This window comes from Arachis duranensis, chromosome 5 (assembly GCF_000817695.3).
Source record: "Arachis duranensis cultivar V14167 chromosome 5, aradu.V14167.gnm2.J7QH, whole genome shotgun sequence".
NCBI classification, from domain to species: Eukaryota; Viridiplantae; Streptophyta; class Magnoliopsida; order Fabales; family Fabaceae; genus Arachis; species Arachis duranensis.
In genome coordinates, this window is record NC_029776.3 from 17,356,517 (window position 1) to 17,376,000 (window position 19,484).

General features: G+C 34.5%; 3 protein-coding genes and 1 pseudogene across 3 annotated transcripts in view; 3 read left to right on the top strand and 1 right to left on the bottom strand.

The window, feature by feature from the left end:
* The window catches only part of LOC107488463 (putative cyclic nucleotide-gated ion channel 8), a 4,350-nt gene extending 1,289 nt beyond the window's left edge, over positions 1-3,061 (bottom strand). Inside the window, exons 1-5 of the mRNA XM_016109212.3 lie at positions 2,429-3,061; positions 2,078-2,290; positions 1,355-1,656; positions 830-941; positions 1-102 (exon numbers count right to left, since the gene is read on the bottom strand). The exon at positions 1-102 is cut by the window's left edge and continues 159 nt beyond it. Coding sequence (XP_015964698.3) covers positions 1-102; positions 830-941; positions 1,355-1,656; positions 2,078-2,290; positions 2,429-2,986 — 1,287 coding nt within the window. The 5' untranslated portion in view covers positions 2,987-3,061. The remainder of the gene's footprint in view (positions 103-829; positions 942-1,354; positions 1,657-2,077; positions 2,291-2,428) is intronic.
* A 2,699-nt stretch (positions 3,062-5,760) lies between these two features.
* On the top strand, positions 5,761-7,546 carry LOC110280989 (uncharacterized). Its single transcript, XM_021142342.2, has 3 exons — positions 5,761-5,960; positions 6,558-7,183; positions 7,264-7,546. The coding sequence occupies exons 2-3, from the start codon at positions 6,986-6,988 to the stop codon at positions 7,531-7,533; spliced, it is 468 nt and encodes a 155-aa protein (XP_020998001.1). The 5' UTR covers positions 5,761-5,960; positions 6,558-6,985; the 3' UTR covers positions 7,534-7,546.
* A 5,023-nt stretch (positions 7,547-12,569) lies between these two features.
* On the top strand, positions 12,570-16,006 carry LOC127739633 (probable fucosyltransferase 8; annotated as a pseudogene).
* LOC107488465 (uncharacterized) lies at positions 13,257-18,261 on the top strand. The gene is made up of 2 exons (XM_016109214.3): positions 13,257-13,277; positions 18,010-18,261. The coding sequence occupies exon 2, from the start codon at positions 18,066-18,068 to the stop codon at positions 18,249-18,251; it is 186 nt and encodes a 61-aa protein (XP_015964700.2). The 5' UTR covers positions 13,257-13,277; positions 18,010-18,065; the 3' UTR covers positions 18,252-18,261.
* Positions 18,262-19,484: the final 1,223 nt, after the last annotated feature.

A 19,484-nucleotide genomic window follows, 5' to 3' on the forward strand; every position in this document is an offset into this window, starting at 1 on the left:
CCTTAGTTCTGGAGGAAGCGAGCGATGATGCATCCATAGCTCAGAATCACGTCTTTGGATCCTCATTTCGTCAAGATGAACCGACATTGAGTCAAGGTATGTCTGTTCATTTCCACAATGACACAAAGATTAGAACTTGCCATGTAAATTTTTTGAAGTACGTTTGATTTTATGACATGAACATGAAATGTTTTAGTGTCCTAAAGCATAAAGATGTTTTGATTCATCTATTGAACATTTCAAAAGATCATCTGCTGACAGTTTAAGTTGAGCAAATAAACACAAACTGCAGCTCCGGTCATTTCACATGGAAGAGAAACATAGAATGAGGTTTGTGGTAATTGTGAATGATATGAATGCACACAGATGAAGTACCTGAGTCCAAGGGTGGTTATGATGAAAACTGTAGTGAACTATTTTCTAGGGAACAAAAAAAGTGCATGGAATTGAAATTCCTCCAATTTTGAATTGGATACCAAATATACATAGAATCTTAAATCATATAAAAAACTTGAAACTAATACCGAAGTTTGTAGAGACCATGTAACAGTTACTAAACCCAACTCTGCCTATGTTACATAGCCGGTCCCAATCCCAAGCTCGGATAAAAGAGGAGGGTTGTGCTAGGCCTTTGACAACTAACATAAAACTTTGTCGAATTTTCATGACGTAATACAAATGTCTTGACTTATCAAGTCAAACAAAGGAGTAGATCAAACTTAAGCCATGTATCTTTTCCAAGGAAAACTAGTTTTATGTCTCACAAATTTGCATAGCAATAAGCATCCTTAATAAATTGAATATCAATAGTGCTTGCTGTGTTGTTCACCTGCATGTTTCCAATCAGAAGTGCGAAAAGGATGAGCCCCATAACAGCTATTGCTATGGAAAACCACACCTCTTTACTGTAGGTGCTGGTTGAAAGCCCTTGGCCAATTGTACTGTCAAACTCAAAACAGAAGGAAGCTCAAGCTTGTTAAAAATTTGCCAATGCATATTTAAATTGCAATGGTTTTCTCCAATGTTAAATTATATTACATATGACATTCCCTTGATTTGTATGCCTATATGGATATCCCTTAGGTTACTTATTTTAACTTTACAGGGGAGTCCCTACTGAGATTTGGAAAATCTTTAAGATAATACAATTGTAAGTGCATATTTATCCACCATTATTTATTACATTTGACCTTACACTAAGATAACAAGATCATAGGTTCAAACCACGGAGTTAGCCACTAATGCAGGACAATTTGTGCCAAGATGGCGCATATATATACTATCTAAATTTTCTGAATTCGTCATTGCCTACTGCTTTTGCTAGTTATATAGTGTAGGCAGTGCAACAATTTACCTCAGATTTTGAAGGCCCCACCATAAACAGTAACAGAACTTAGGAAAGACTTCAACAGAAGCAACAATACCACTCTTGATTGCTTGAGCAAAGATTCCATAATTGAACTCACCATCAACAAAGCACTTCTTTACAAGAACATCCTCACTGACATTTTTCCAAGCATCAAACCCTGGGATGTGCTTATTGGTACTTCCACAGTACAAGAAATGACTGTTACATCTATTATCTTCAAGACAAACATTGTTCCAACATGTGTCATTGCGTTCTATGGCAAGTAAGTACCAAACGGAGCCAGTTATCTGGAACAAAGTAGAAGAATGTTCTTAGTAAAACTTTTTACACTGTCAGTCTACGATGTATCAATCATTATGCCTATGTTCTTAGTTTATAAAATCCTAAACCTTTTTTTTCTCATAAACAGTTGAAATGTTGCACTTTTGAGTTGAATCCTTGGATTTATGGATGGAATTAGTATGAAAGGACTAATTCGTCACCATTTTTTGAATGGTGAGAGATGAATTCATCATTTTCAAATCTTGGTGGACGACTTTGTCCTCTATATGGTGACAAATTCTTGATTTAGCAGGCTAGTAGAGATTAGTGGTGATACTTTTGGTGATTCTTGCTATAAACAAGACATCTCTAATTAATTAAAAGTACATATGATGATCAAATGAGGACCCTAAAGAAAGAAGGTTCAATCATGCAACATGCACTTACATGACTAGCTAGCATAAACCAAATCAAATAGTAAATGGCTCCAAGCAGTGCATTTTCTGCAAAAACACCAGCTGTCTTTTTAACTTCCGATGCTAATGGAAGAAACCTTAGAAATCTTGGAAAATATTGCAGGATCACAGTTCTCAACAGTGCCGTTTTTGTACTCAATACCTCTGAATGTCTTGTTTTGTATAGATATTTCCACACTATAATCTGCATTAGAAACATGTAGAAAATGAACCATATTGACAAAGCAATTTTCAAATATAACTAAAATCATCATCAACTTGTATTGAAGTTAGAAGTTTTGTTCAGTAGCCCTTGACAATTCAAAAGGCATGGTTTTCAAACCTGTGGCATAGGAAACACAGACATGAAGTCGATAATGAAATATCGCTGTAAATATCTACTGGCAATCTTTGCAGGATCTATGACAAGTTCACCTCTTCCAAACACACGAGATGAAGGCGCGATATAAGCAGTTCGGAACTGAAAGCTTATGCGCAGGAGATAGATAAAATCCAATACAGTCCTCAGTGCTGCTGTAAAATTCGCCAGTGTGCTATCTATGGCGAGGCAGAATGACTTGACGTTGAAGTAAGGGAGATAGAAGAAGAAAGGGTCAACAGCTACTGAAAAAATGCAGAGGATCTCAAAGAACTTGTTCCAATGGAGAAGGTGCTTGTCTTGAGGATCAAACACTTTCTTCTCTGAAACTTTGAGATCTTCAGGGAACACTGCCCAAGTAGTTACACCAGTTTTCAGTGACCTTCCAAATGTTCTGAGTCCTGCTGATCCTTTCTTCACTCCTAGCCTAAAGGATTGTGAAGGATTCTTCCTTGCGCGGCTGCCAACATGGAAGATCGATCTTAGCCTATCCATCAAACTCGGTCTGCCTGAGAATGACATGTTAGAATCAAGATCATCCAACCTGCATTATACACTCTATGTTAGCTTCATTATTGGCCTTTGAGTGAATTCGTCACAATGACATAAAGATACTAACAAGAGACACAATTTATTTTTTATTTTTTCTTTCATTATTTCTATCAAATTTTGATAATTATATTTTTCTTCCAAAATTTTTTGTACGGAAAAAATAAAGTAAATTAAACTTTCATAAATTTATTCTAGTTTATCACCAAACAAAATATAAGAACACTAATTTTTGTGTCTTGTTCTTAATGTCCTGTACTCAAAATCAAACGCAATCTAAGAGACTATTTTGTATCACTTTTTTTAGGACCAAAATGGTAGCCTACTCTTAATACTTACCTTGTTTCATAACCATGATAATCATGAAACTTTTATGTATGTAAGTAACACTTGTGAACATTTGAAGCAATTGTGTCTTTATTGTGTATAAGAATTTGTGTACCTTACAAACTTCTCCCTCTGGCCTCCAATATACTGTGACTTGTAACCAGTGTCAAACATTTTGAGGAAATTACATAGATACCTCGCCAGGAATTGGTGATCTTCCTAGCAGTTTACTGTCTTGTTATTATACCAGATAGTTTAGTATCCCATTTCCTGCAATGCAGAGAGAAAGAGAAAAAAAAAAAGGAAGCCAAACATGTTGGAAATTTTTTTTATTTAATTCAAAGAAAACTAATTATGAAAAAAAAAGGTGACAAATGATCCTTAGGAAATAATGTAATTGCTTATTCATCCAAGGCTAGAAACCTATCTAATGTTCATTGGGTTGTGTTCTTATTGATTTGATAATCATAATGCTAATTTCTAAGAATGATTTGTTTAATTTTATTTTATTTTTTCCCTTCAAAGATCCCTAATTTCCATGTTCATATTAAAGGAGATGTATACATAATCATGTAAATACAATGTTGAAATGCACAATTGAAACAACATTAAATTAGGAAGGTTAAAAAAATAGAGGAAGACTTACTGATGAGAATTTTTAAGGCTTTGATTTGAAGAATCAAGAGAAAAATGACATAAGATGCAGATTGATGAATAAAGAAAAGAATGTTTTTGTTTGTGATGATAAAGGAATTGGAATTAAGGTGGTTTGGTTTGGTTTGGTTTTTGGAGTAGATTTAGGTAGTTTAGACCGTTATGGTAGTTAAGGTTATTGTCCCCGCCATGCATGCATGCCATCACAACCTTCACACGTGCTATACTATATTTATTTTTCAGATATCACTCAAGTCTTCTTGCTATTTTACTTATGATATCACAATTGTCTTTCTTTAGTCCTTAAATTTTATAAACGTGACTCACGTTAGCCCGGGACAATTTCTGGGGCAAAAACGTTAATGAAACTCTGACATGGACAACCAAATGTCATGCTTGAACTTGTAAAACAGCATCGTTTTGGTTTTGGCACTTAAATAGTCCAAAAACGGCGTTGAAACACTTATTTTAAGAAAAAAAGTTTCAATAAATACTACTTACGATGTTTTTTTTAGACTATTGGGGTGTCAAAACAAAAATGACGTCGTTTTACAGAATCAATGTGATATTTGGCTATCCACATCAGTGTTCTGTTAACGTTTTTGTGTCGAAAATTAGCTTATAGACTAATGTGAGTCACATTCGCAAAGTTTAAGGATTAAATAGAGGTAATTGAAACTTCAGAGACTAAATTGAAGATTGCATACAAGTTGATGGACTAAATTGCATACAACTTTATTCGGAATTATAAAAATCTACACATATTATTATTTAAAGAAAATATGTATATAATCCTACAGAAATTAAAACCATATCCGATCCTGACTTTTATATAATAACTTACTAGTAGAAAAGATCTCCTTAGATGTAGAGACTTCAAAATGTATAGTATATTGCTCATAATTTTATATGAAAAAAGGTATATTTTTCATAATCAGTTACTATTATTTGTTTGTTATCAATGTATCACATATATTCATGTTGAAATTAAAAATATATTATGAAATTAAAAAGAATGTATAACTATCAAGGATCTCGCAAATTAGGAAAGATCCTATCACCACCAAAAATTTCCGATGAGGCCAAAAAACACGTTGAAAAATTTATAGCCACTAGAACCTTATCCTTTTTCTGAATGTAATATTTTTGTTATTTTCTTATCATTGGAAATCTCCTTTTTTTTATTGTGTTGATTGATGGTCGGATCTTTTGTATTCATTCTCACATAATCCTATATTCCTATTATATTTTTCTTGGAGTAAAATAACAATTATATTCTCAAAAAATTTAACTTTGGACTAATTAATTTTTTTTAAATATTAATTAAGTCCTCCGCGATAATAAATGATAGACATGTATGTCTTTTCGTCAATAGATGATGCGAAATGAAATAGGGTTGTGCATGCATTTCGTTATTTACAATGGTGTGTATTTCCTTATTAACGAAATCTTCGTTATTTTTTGAGTTTTCATATAACTTTTATTAGCGATTTTTTATTTATCATAAATCCTACCAAAACAGGTAGAGTTTCACTCCAAAATGGTTGATTATCTTTGTGACGATCTTTCATAAATAAATATGTGACTTTCTTTTTTTTTAAGACATTATTAGTCCTCTGTTTATTATAAAATAAATATCAATATATTTGTACTCCTTTCACACTATAGATATCAATTAGATTAAATGTATTGATAATATGATATACTTAATAGCCTTGGCTTTTTTAGTGAGGATATGATTCTCAATGAACATTTCAAGAAAGTAATTGATACCTTCTTAAAACACACAATTTGAATTGCTTAGCCTCAAATTATGCTAAGCCTATTCAAAGGGGAAAAAACAAAGAGAAAAAGTTGAATCTAGAAACTTATGTATTTTAACAAGGTTGTCTCTGATTATACCCCCAAAAAAATACTGTCTTTGTGGTGCCTCTATACAGAACCCCTGAATATTTTCTCCCACAAGGTATTTTTCTTTTTTTTTTTTAATTACGATCACTAGGACTAATCTGGTTTGAGGAGTTGACTTTTTTCCCATCTCTTTATTGTTTATTCTTCTGTTCTGTAAATGTTTTTTTGATGGATCCTCTTATTGAGAAGCACACTTATGAGTTAGAATCATATAACATATGTGTTTCACTTAGCTTTATAAATATCCTGTAGATAAATTCCTAAGTTTTGAATAATCATAATCATGTTGATATAGCATAATTCATGATATATAGTTATATACCCTTTGTTTATTTTTTGAATAAATTCCTTACATAATTCAGAATTGAAATGATATACTCAGATTAAAGCTTCAAGAGTCTAGATTAATTCTATGATGTTCTGTTTATTGGATGATGATGATGATAATAATAATAATAATAAAAATAAAAATGGTAAGATTATTTAATTTATTATTGAATAATGACATAATCATGATCATATATCTAACAAATAAACCATGCTAAATGTAATGATTTTATATGATTTTTTTAATTACAAATAGAATAATAATACTAAATAAAATATATATTCTTATTGTTCTCATATTTTGATTGATTATTATTTTTGGCAGTAAATATCTAATTTAAGGGCCATGGAAATACTTGATGATGCAGTTGACAACATGGGGTTGAGTAACAAAAAAGTTTCAAAGCTTCTACTTGTGCTTTTCATAGCTATTCCTTTGGTTTTCATCACAATTACCTCAATGTGCAAAATCTCAAATAGTAAATTACCAATTATGCTCCCGAAATTGTAAAACGCTGACATTAATAATCCTAATATTTGTTAACGACAATTATATCCCTGAAAAGTCTAAAAACGCTACAAATATGCCCAACCGTGAAGTGAGGCCTTCTCCGTTAAACGGAACATGGTGATGTGGCAAACGGGAATCCAACGTGGCATTCTCATATGGCGTTGTGTGTCGTTCCTCCTTTATACGGAATCTGAGAGAATGTTTTCCCCAATTCATTACAAACATAAACCCTAATTACTATCATGCATGGTGGAAGCAGAGGCATGTCCCATAACAATCGAAGGACACAGTCAGTGAAAAATAGTAACTCTGAAGGGCTCGACGAACAGGGGAGCAAGCCATATGACGGGACATGCTTCTGCCGTCTTCAAGTGGTGGCGTTGAAGTCGAAGACGAGGAGAAATCCAGGGAGATGGTTCTTCAGATGTCCTCTGTGGAAGGTATGTATGAATTTTCGGCTGAATCTGTCCCCATTCCCTATTGAGAGTTGAGTTTGATGAATGGCTTCTGTGCTGGGCAGACGAAGAACACTGGGTGTCGTTATTTTCAGTGGATGGACGAAACCAACGAGGAATCAGTGGGGCTGGAGGAAATCTCGAAGAATGGAACACAAGTATGCAATGAATGTGGAGTCTTGAAAGGGAGATTTACCAGTCTTGAGACAGAGACCATACACAGAGATGGGAAGATGATGAGGGCACACATGAAGAGAGTTGAATTGTTTTTATGCATCATTCTGTGTGGAGTTGTTCTGAGTTTGATTTTGAGTGTGATTTGTTTGGTTAGGTAGGAGAAGGGATGCATGCAGGACAAACAATGGATGTTATGTGTTACTGTTTTGTGGAATTTATGTTGACATTGTTGTAGCTATTGTTGTTGCTTGTTAATGAATTAGAGCTGTGTGTTACACTCAGTTGAATACTGACAATAACATGAATGGAGTGAATACAAATAAGTAAAAAAGGGCAACTCAGATACCCTAACTAATTTGAGATGGGTTTAAGAAATGAAACACTGCCAAAGGAACACGAATAGTACCAAAATATTTCATCTGCATAACATTTAGCATTAACACATTGTTCCAACCAAAAAGTTTGATCTGGATAACATTTAGCCTTGAAACATATTGTTCCAACCAAAATACTGAATACTCGGTAATTAGTCTTAATTTCAGACACCAAAAGACTTAAATTGTGCAGCAAAGGCCAATTGCCATGAATGCTAAGATCAACATATAACTCAAAAAGTAGAAACAGTGTAACAACTAATCTTTAACTTATAACTCAAAAGAAGAACTAATCACAGATCGAAGTCCCTTTCAACCAGACTGATTTGGCATGAACTTAGAGAACCTAGAAGTTGTTGCTTTACTAGCTCCATTCATGGTTTCATTTGACACCACAGGAGTCCTTGTGGTTTCTGCAACTCCTAAACCAGGGACAGCAGTTGAAGTAGGTCCAACGGGCCGTATTTGTGGGGGCCTAAATGGTGGGTTGGGCCTTGGAGTGGCTGTTGGACTTGGAGCTGTGGGCCTTGTTGTGGATGCTGGACTTGGAGCTGTGGGCCTTGGAGTGGCTGCTGGACATGGAGCTGATGGGGGCCTCATAATAGGCATCTTTACCCTGATTCCTTCCCTGCTAGAAGAAGCAGCAGCGGCAGCAGCAGTATTGGAGGGAGTTTTAGGAGTTGATGCAGGACCTTTGCTAGATCTGGTTGCTCTCCTCCCAGGGTTGGTCCTAGGAGCTCTCCTTCCAGCAGACTGACTTGTTGAACCAAATAGGTTGATATTGACCTACAAAAAAAAATAACTCTAAGTATAACTTCTCAAGTTACTGCCTCAATATTGATTCATACATGTAATACCTCTTCATCAGCTTCAGAATGTGGATGGCCTTGTGTGAGCTCTTGTTCAACTGCATCCATGGTCTCCTCCCAAAACCTCTCTTGCTCGGAGTCAGACATGTCCTCTAAATCCATATGTGGCAAATTTTGTTGAGTTGGTGGCTGAACATGTCCTCCATCTGCCTGACCATCTTGAGGTGCTTGCTGTGCGTTTGCATCTTCCTCAGATGCCACATGCGACTTCTTATCAGGACAGGTTCTTGAGTTGTGCCCAACCTACAAATACAACATCATTCCAACAATCAATATATGACAATACTCAACAGCAAGTTAGATTATTTTTTACCTTTTTGCAAAGTTTACAACTTGTTTTGCCATAACTCCTCTTAAGTTTGTACTGGCTACCACTCTGCCTCTCTGATTCATGTCGAGCTCTTTTTTTTGTAGGTCTTCCTATTGGCCTCTTATAAGGTGGAGGGAGACATGGCAGTCCCTCTGTATCAGCCCAATACTCTTGACTAGGGACTGTGTTGATATGAAATTGGTAAGTTCTGTTATATGCCTCCATAGTCAGCCAATGGTGGGCATAATCTTCTGGCCTTTGATTTTTTCTTTGAATTGCAGCAACTCCATGACAGCACGGCAGGCCTGTCAGTTGCCACTTTCTACAGGTGCAAGTCCTCTCTTGAGTGTTGACCCGAAGTGTGCGACCATGCCTTCTTACCTCAAACACATTGTGATCATCATCTCCCACCCACTGAGCTTCCCAGTAATTTCCTTCCTTCTTTTCTTTCTCCAACCTGCTCGTCTGGATAGGAGCCAGCTTGCCCGTGTAAGCCATCAATGCATCTTTGTGGAATGCCATAGTTTTCATCAGGTAATATCTGATATCCTCCAGCATGGTAATTATGCTCTTGCCTCTTAAACCCACCATTGTTGCATTAAGTGATTCTGCATTATTATTTGTTATGTTATCTACCTTTGCCCAGGTAGAGAATCTTGACCTTGACCATGTTCCTTGCTCATATGCAGACAAGTATTCCCAGGCTGCTGTATTAATCCTTTTGATTGCAGCCATACCTTCAGCAAATTCCTGATCAGTCAACGCCCTTGCACATTGAAACAACAATTGTTTAAGTTCCAGATCTTTCCAACGCTTCTGGAAATTCCTCCACATATGCATAGTACAAAACCTGTGATTAACCCCTGGCATAACTTCTTGCAGAGCAGGAATTAGGCCCTGTCATTAAGTAAGTTAGACACTATATACAATAGCTTGAGTAATTAGTTGAATAAAGTAATTGAATACACAGATTGAAAACTAACCTTCTGCTTATCTGACATGAAGTGCCAACCAAATTGCTGATGGTCCCCTATATCTGCCAACAAATATTCAAGGAATTCTTTCCAATTTTTTTTGTCTCTGCATCAACTACTCCATATGCAACTGGGAATAGATGATTGTTGGCATCTTGAGTAACGGCAGTCAGCAGCTGTCCTCCAAAGTAACCCTTCAAAAATGCTCCATCAAGACATATGAAAGGCCTACAACCTTGCTTGAATCCCCTTTTGCAGGCATCGAGACAGATGTAAAGACTTCTAAACTTAGGCAAACCTTCCGGTTGTGGAGTTGTACCCATATGGCAACTGGATCCTGGGTTGGCCTTACGGAGCTCATTCAGATAAGTCCTCAACTTCAGATACTGTTCCCTCTCTGTGCCCTCAATGACATCCTTAGCCTTTTCCATTGCCCTAAACATCATCCTCTCTCCAACACATATATCGAACTCCACCTTGAACATATCTCTAGCCTCTTTCTGGGACAAATTGGGACAGATCCTAATCTTACCTATCAACTCTTCCGAAACCCATTTACAAGTGACTGACCTACTTCTATTACTCCTAGGGCATGTATGCTCATCAACAAGTGTTTTTATTTGGTAACTAGGTGGCTGGTTTCTCCTTGCACAGTAAACCTCCCATGGACACGTTTCATTGTAACAGATGACCCTGCACCTGTGTGGTTCAACCTTCAGAAAAAATGCCTCTCTTCCCATTTGAATACTATATTTCCGGACTGCATCCTTAAACTGTTGCATCGTCCCAAATTCCATACCTAACTCCAGTCTAATTTTGCCAAACTTTGTATCAGGATTGTACTGCGGGAATACTGGATTTTCATCCTCAGAATCAGAACCAGGCGGGGTCTGCAACTCCTCAGACTGGTACTGATATTCAGTTGGCCCACCATCAGGGTCATTTTGGTTAGGAACAACCACCCTTGGAGCCTGATTCTCCTCCCTGGGTGGTAGGATCTTCTGACCTGATGGAGGAGGTCTTGGATGATGCCTACGACCTTGTGATGCATTCATATGATTAGGTAAGTATCTAACAAACAACTTTTGGCAATCAAATTAGAATTTCAGCAGTAAGCAATTTTCACCCTATGCTATACAATTAATTAACAATACAATTATGAATATTTGCATGTTTTAAGCTACAAACATATACAACACATTTTCTAACCTGGCAGTTCGTCACCATTGTCCTGTGCATCAGGTTGCGCTCTACCAGACGGTTGGGGCCTTCCATGTTTCTTCCTGCGCTTTCTTCCCCGGCCTTCAGCTTCCTGACGCTGAGATTGTCCCTCTTCTGGTTCAGCTTGTGTCTCATGGTTACTTCCTAAATTGGGTGCCTCATTTTCAACAGTTGCAGCCTCAGTTTCAATGGGTACGTTATCAGTACCTACGTCACCTTTCTCCGATTGATCATTCCCTCCATTACTCAACATTGATTCACCCTCCTGTTGCTGTTGCTCCTCGTACTGTGTGGGATCATCTTGATGAGTGGCCTGAATTTCTGAGATAGCTCCATCCACTACTATATCATCTGGTCCTCCATGTTCATCATTCTGTGGGAGATCCTGGTCATGATTTTGCTGGTCTTTTGAAGGAGGTCCCTCAACTACATCAACTAACTCTGGATCGGCGTCAACAGGATGCTCAAAATATAAGTGGACCCTGTTTTTATTCTTCAGTGCAGCAACACACAACTTAACCACATCGTCATCCCTTCTCAGAACTCGTAGCCCATTAGCTAAATCCATCCCCGGCTCCAACCAATACACTTCATTGTACCTAGTATACCCTAAATCCAGAAACAAACCCTCAACAAGGAACAAATTACATGTATCAACATGCACCCTGTCGATGACACTCACTAAACCTTCGTTATACCTCACCACACCATCAGCATCCTTCTCTAACCAACCCCGATGGTGATATACAAACGTGATAGGACTTGCCATCTAACAAAAAACATCAAAGAAGTAACAATCAGATAAATCAACACATGAAGACAACCATCAGAAAAAAGTTTCACTTCATCACCAACAACATGCAAACCCCAACGAACTGATAACAAGAACGAAAACAATGAATGCTTACCGAAACCTTCGTTGTTCAATGGAGATTTCTTCACCTAGTATCAATGCCAAACGTCAGATTGCAAGTGATGTTAACAACTTCGACACGCGAATGCAGAGACACACGAGACGAAGAGATACATAGACCAACACTAAGAAACTCTTCAGTTTCCCGCATCCAAAATGATCATAGTTAAATGGATTGTTTCACTCAAGGTTAGCCTGGTCATTTACTATGAATTGCACAATTAGGGTTTCACGAATTAGGGGGAAACCTGAAACGGGACGGAAGGCCTAATGAGAATGCCACGTTGGATTCCCGTTTGCCACATCACTATGTTCCGTTTAACGGAGAAGGCCTCACTTCACGGTTGGGCATATTTGTAGCGTTTTTAGACTTTTCAGGGGTATAATTGTCGTTAACAAATATTAGGGTTATTAATGTTAGCGTTTTACAATTTCGGGGGCATAATTGGTAATTTACTCATTTTCTTCCTTTTGAGGGGTTTCAAAAGGTATTATTAGGAGGAAAATATCAGAATAATAATAATAATAATAGCATGGAATTGGAAGAAAGAAGAATAGTCCAAAATATGACACATGAGAACTTAGGAGGAGGAGGAGAAGAAAAGAATAATACTTTTGAGGTAAGCAACATTGTAAAGTTGTAATGTCCTTGTTATTTTTTATATATGATTTTAGTTTAAATAAGTTTTAAATTTCTAGCAAATTTATTTATTTATTTATTAGTTCTTTGTAATTTTTGTCAAATTCTTTTAAAATTTAGGATATTTTATTTTGGTGTCTATTATTTCCTAAATATTTATGTATTTTGTTTTATGGGTTAATATTTACCAGAGCAACTTAATAGTAGGTCTAAAATAAATTAGACAATAACTAAACAAAAAAATATGAGTTTTAGATAATAAAAAAAAAACTTAATTTTAACCCAATAATTTCAACCTATATTTCTGATATCATTTTTTTTTTGGATAAAATTTTAGATATTGGAGGATTGGCCTAAGAAAAACAACTACTTGTGGCAAAAATAATCATCTAAAAAATGAAATTGGTTGAATAAGTTGTGTGTGAATCAAAATCAAACTCTCTAAAATTATTAATTAGGAATTTTGATGGTATTTTTTTTATTTTTAACTTGTAATTCATTCTAAAGTCTAATCTAAACTTAATTAATGGCTAAATTAAGGTATCTCAAGGGAAATTTCAGAATAATTGCACTGCTTCACAAGAAACAGTAACAGGTGGAGGTTAGTTATATGCTTCTTCTTTTTTTTTTCCCTATTTTTTTCAACTTAAGTTTTTTCGTTTTTATTAACCTTAAGTTTTCGTTCATTATTATATATTGTGTTCTTATGAGGTATGATTATGAAGTATATAAAATTTTGTTAAAACTATAGTACAGATTAGATAAGGCACAAATTTAAAAATCGAGAAATAATTTATGATTTAAGATTTATAATAAGTGCTCTTATTTGATATTCACAGTAAGTAAATGGAATAGTAGTAACTTAATTATAAAAATTAAAGTACCAAACTAAGTTGTACATAAATTTTAGAATAAACTCTTCTTTTTTTTTTTTAACTCTAATTTATAGAGTTGTAATGGCATTTTATCTCCAAGACAAAACAAATAGATAAAGAAAAAGACAAAAATATTAAAATTTTCTATCTCTATTTATATTTTTACAATTAAATAATTTTTATTTTGCTATATTTATATTTTTATCTCAAAAATTAAGACTCATTCTTAATTTTTTTTATTAAATAAAAAATATTACACTCGTTATTAATTAAACAAATTTTAATTCTTTATTTTAAATTAAAACTCATAATTTATTATTTTATTTATTACTTCTAATAATAAATCATTTTTAAGAAGTGTTACAAATAATGTCTAAATATTGCTTATACTTATATATGGTATTAGGAAAAGTATAGGGAACCAATATACTATCTGCCAATTTATTACCAACAATAATTAATTATTATATTTTAAATACATGTATAAAGAGACACATCTAGAAAATACATCTATAAAGACATTTCTATTAGACACTTTCATTAAACACAATCATAAATAAGAATTGAGTTGACAGAAGTTGGTAGAGATAGCGGGATTGATGATATTATTGTTCTCTAATTTTTCAGGGCCAAAAAATAATACACAAAAACTTTCAACAAATGATTCAAAAAATTCAACCACACATGACAAATTTCTTGATGGACTTTTAGCTTCTGAATTTGATGAATCAACATGCCTAAGCAGGTATCAATCCCATTTATACCGCAAACCTTCTAATCACAAGCCATCTCCATATTTGATATCTAAACTCAGAAACTATGAAGAATTTCACAAAAGATGTGGACCAAACTCTAGAGCTTACAAAATAGCCATGCAAAAAATAACAACCCCAAGTTCTAAAACACATCATCATCATCATCACAATGATAATGTTGATGCTGCAAAGTGCAAATATCTTGTATAGACACCTGCAAATGGACTGGGAAATCGAATGATTAGCATCGCCGCCGCCTTCCTCTTCGCCGTCCTCATAGACAGAGTTCTGTTGGTAAGATTTGAAGCAGATATGAATGGCCTATTCTGTGAATCATTTCATGGGTCAACTTGGATTTTGCCTATGAATTCACCCTTTTGGAACCATGAGAATATTGAGACATATCAAAGTGTAGTGTTAGCTAAGGTGGACAAAGCTAGAAACTTGACATTGGATCAATTGTTATTGCCTTCTGTTCTGTTTATTAATCTACAACATACAAAAGAAGATCCTGAAATCTTTTTTCATTGTGATCATAATCAAAAAGCTCTCAAGAAAGTTACTGTCTTGATTGTTCAATCAGATCAGTACTTTGTGCCTTCTTTGTTCATGACTCCATCTTTTAGTCATGATATGAACAAGATGTTCCCGAAAAAGGATGCTGTTTTCCACCACGTCGGCCGGTACCTTTTCCACCCTTCGAACGAGGCGTGGGGACAAATTAGTAAATTCTATGATGCATACTTGGCGAAAGCAGAAGAGAGGATTGGACTACAAGTAAGTAGCGACGGATTCAAAAAATTTTGTTACTAAAAGCATAAAAAAAGAGTAAAATATTTTTTTTTTACTATTCAATGTATTATTTATGGTGAAAACTCAGGTGCAGTCAATTTCACGTGAAATTGATAGTTGAGAGGTGTTAGATAAAAATTTAGTCAAATTAGTAAAATCATCTAACGGTTCTCAGTCATCAATTTCACATGAAGTCGACTGCACCTGAATTTCCACAATTATTTATAATAGTAACAAATACGACATTAGTTAAGACTATAAAAATATTTACATATTGCTCATAAAATATTTGTAGATAAGAGTGTTTAGACCCACTTTCACGCCTCAACAAGCAGTTATGGACTTGCTTTTAAGCTGTGTTACAAGTAACAAGATACTTCCGGAGGTCGATACGCGAAATTCGGCCGGCACGACGGCTTCAAATGTGGGGAGAAACAACCATACTTTAAAGGCTGTTGTTGTGGCATCTTTGTATCCAGAGTATGGTGAAAATTTGAGAAGTATGTACCTTAAAGGACCAACTATTACCGGAGAAGTAATAAGAGTTTATCAACCAAGTCATGAAGAAAAGCAAAAGTTTAATGATAATGTGCACAACATAAAGGCATTGGTGGATATGTATCTACTAAGTTTATGTGATGTGTTGGTGACTTCTTTATTGTCTACTTTTGGGTATGTGGCTCAAGGTTTTGGGGGTTTGAAGCCTTGGTTACTCTGGGCTGGTAAGTAATGAAACACATTTTTCACCTTGTCTTAGGGACTTGTCACCTGAGTCTTGTTACCATTTTCCACCTCAGTATCAGTGTAATGAGAATCCCAAAGAACATTTTGCTACTTCTTTCCCACATATATTTGAATGCAAGGATTATTATCGTGGAGTGAAGCTGGGTGATGGTGTAGTTCATTAATTCTTAATTTCTTATCTAGCTTGTAGTTTCATTTTGTTTTCTCTTTTGTAATATTGTAGGTGTATATTTGTTTACCTTTTTTCTTTTGTTGGTATTTCGATTGAGAATTGTACATTTTGAGCTTGTTTGGATGAGCTTTTAAGAAAAGATCTTTTTTTGAGTTATCTTTTTTTAAAAGATCTTAGGAAAAAAGTAAAAGTAATTTTATGTTTGGGTTTCTCATTTAAAAAGATCTTTTATCAATTACATTTGGGTATAACAATATAAAAGTACTTTTTTGTTTATTTATTACATGAAAAATATTTTTTTTAAGAAAAAAAAGATGTAAATTACAGCTTCTCAAAAAAGATTTTTTTTATTTTTCTAGTGCTTTTACTTTTACTACTAAAAATTTGCCAAACACGTTAAAAAATAAAAAAAAAATCTTTTTTTATTTTTTATCAAAATAATGACGCCCAAACAAGCACTATATTTTAATTTTTGAGTTTGGTTTAAGAATTGTAAACCAATAATGTCTCTTAAGGTTAAAGTTAAGCTATGATGTCTAGTTAATTTTGTGATTATTATTTAATCGGTTGACAATTAGAATTTTTCTAAAAGCTCAAGTATTCATCTATTCTTAGTATATAAAAGTAGATACATAAGTTTACCACATTATTTTTAAAACATCTTTTTCTTTCTATTAATGCCATGTCAGCAATATCGCTTACTTGGCAAAATTATTTTAAAATTTTATTTGGCTGTTTTTACAAAAAAAATCCAGAAAATTCATTTTTCACCTGTTTAAACCTATTTACTTCTAAAATAATATCAATAAAAGTTCTCTTTAATAACAAAAACAAAATAATAATACAAGATTTAAGTTTAATTATTCTAAATTGAAGTACAATATAAAAAATTAAAAATAAGATATCATAAAATTCATAAAATAACAGACTAAAATTCATATCACATTAGGGTTTACTTTCTTAAACTATGCTATTTATATGAAATATGTAGATATGCGAATTTGCGAATCGGATCCGTGGATATCACTGCCATATCCGCAATCGATAGTGCGGATCAGATAATATCTGCAAAATTCAGATCGGATGCGGATAATTACCGCAGATATGCGAATATTATCCGATTCATGTGCAGCCCTAGGCACACCATGAACCAAACTTGGCCACGTGTATAGTAGTAACGTGGGCCGTAAGCAAAAATAATTTTGACCTTTGACCGTTACACGATTAAAATGGTGCGTTTCGAAACAAGTTGAAAATCAAATCAGACTATCAGAGTTTTCACTCTGGGATTCACATGGCGGTGCATAAGTTTTCCGTTACTATCTTTCTTCCCTTCATCGCGTTTAGGGTTTCAGAATTTTGCTCAAGTTTTAAAAATCAACTCAATATCCTCAGTTACGGTACGGTTTTTTCTTTGTTCCTTGTTTTGTTTTTTCGGTCATTGTACAGTATAATTTTTCTTATTTTTGGGTTTGAGTGAAAGTTGAAAAGAAAAAGATGTTCTGGTATAGTCGAATTTCATACTTTTCATGCTTGATAAATCATTTCAATTTATGCAAATGGAAGCGTTATTTGGGAAGATAGGGATTCAAAGAGCATCTCTTCTGTATTCTGTTTTACACAGGGCTAAGATTCTGGACATTGTATTTGTGATTTGGTGTATATAATATAAACATTGCCTAAATGCACTTTATTTTTTAAAAAAATAAATATTATTACCTTGGTTTGAAAAGATGATCATCAAATTTTGGGGTAATAGGTGATTATAAGGTGAAAATCTAAGAAAGTAACTTCAGGATTTGAACTTCTAATATTGAAGCGTGTAGGTAAAATTCATATGGTGTCATGAGTTGCAATCAACGGCTTTACTTTTTTGTAAAGATGTTAGAATTCTTTTCTGAATTAAATTGTATGCTTTATTAGTGTAAATGTACTTTGGAAAAACAAAAATGAGTCTTTTTTGGACATTGTATCTGATATGGTGATGTCTGGCAGTGATTCTTGCAGATATTGGATATTTAAACAGCAGAAAATCGCTCGAGCTGGTACTGATGGGTATAATCAGGAGTTGCTTCTCATTCATAGCAGGGACAGTCTATGGCATTTATGTGGCTCAAAATTATCAAATTCCTAACATTACCAAGCTAATTGACACTACCTTGCACAAGGCAAAGCAAGTTGAGGAAACATATCGCAAGCCTAAGAAGAAGGATTCTGATGATGATAACTACGATTAGTTCCCCTATATGGCGCTACTTCAGAATCAGGTTCATATTGCTGTGATGGTAATTTCTTCTTTGTTTTGTCTTCCTCAATGATATATAGGGTCAAATAAATTTGTTAACAAAAGTTTATGGTATATCGAAATGAATGGAAGAGTGTTAGAGGAGATTTCTTAGCATTTATAAGAGCTTTTTTCACTTTTTTTAATGGGAAATGTTATATTTCCTTTGTCTCCCATGTTTGGAATCTTACATTGAAATTACAAATTAAAGAAATGTATAATATACTCATTCAATAATCTTGAATAGATTTTGGGACTGGGCAAGAAATTTGTTTTTACGCTCATCAGAATTACGTAATATACCTGGAGTTTTATGCCTATAAATTTTAATGGTACTTTACCTATTCTTGATATAGTCATCATCTTATTGTGGCTTGTTAATTATACAGTTTCATTGTTGATGCACAATTTTGACACCAAGATAAAACACTTATGCGAATAATATTAACTATATATTTAGTTGTAATAATTCACATTATCTCATGGTGTGTCTATCTATATAATGTTTAATAAACATTCTCATTAGATGTGTCGTCTGCCTGTTTCATCTAACAAATGAGCTTAGATATATATCTTTTTTAAAGCAACTTGGAATTTCCTCTGAAATCATCCCCATGAACTTACATGACTGCAAGAATTAAGGAAACATGGTGGCTGAATATTTAAGTTACAAACATCTCTCGGTTCATTGATTGATGTGCATTCTTAGTTAAGCTTTAGAGTGTTATTAGGATATCTCCTTTTTACTTGTGGTGGCTGGTGCACGAAATTGCAATCACACTTTTGCAACTCCGCACAACTAACCAGCAAGTGCACTGGGTCGTCCAAGTAATACCTTGCGTGAGCAAGGGTCGATCCCACGGAGATTGTCGGCTTGAAGCAAGCTATGGTTATCTTGTAAATCTTAGTCAGGATATCAGAAATTATCAGGATTGATTGTGAAAGACAAAAGAACATGAAATGATTACTTGTTTTGCAGTAATGGAGAATAGGTTGAGGTTTTGGAGATGCTCCATCTTCTGAATCTCTGCTTTCCTACTGTCTTCTTCATCAAACACGCACGGTTCCTTCCATGGCAAGCTGTATGTAGGGTTTCACCGTTGTCAATGGCTACCTCCCATCCTCTCAGTGAAAATGTTCCTATGCTCTGTCACAGCATGGCTAATCATCTGTCGGTTCTCAATCA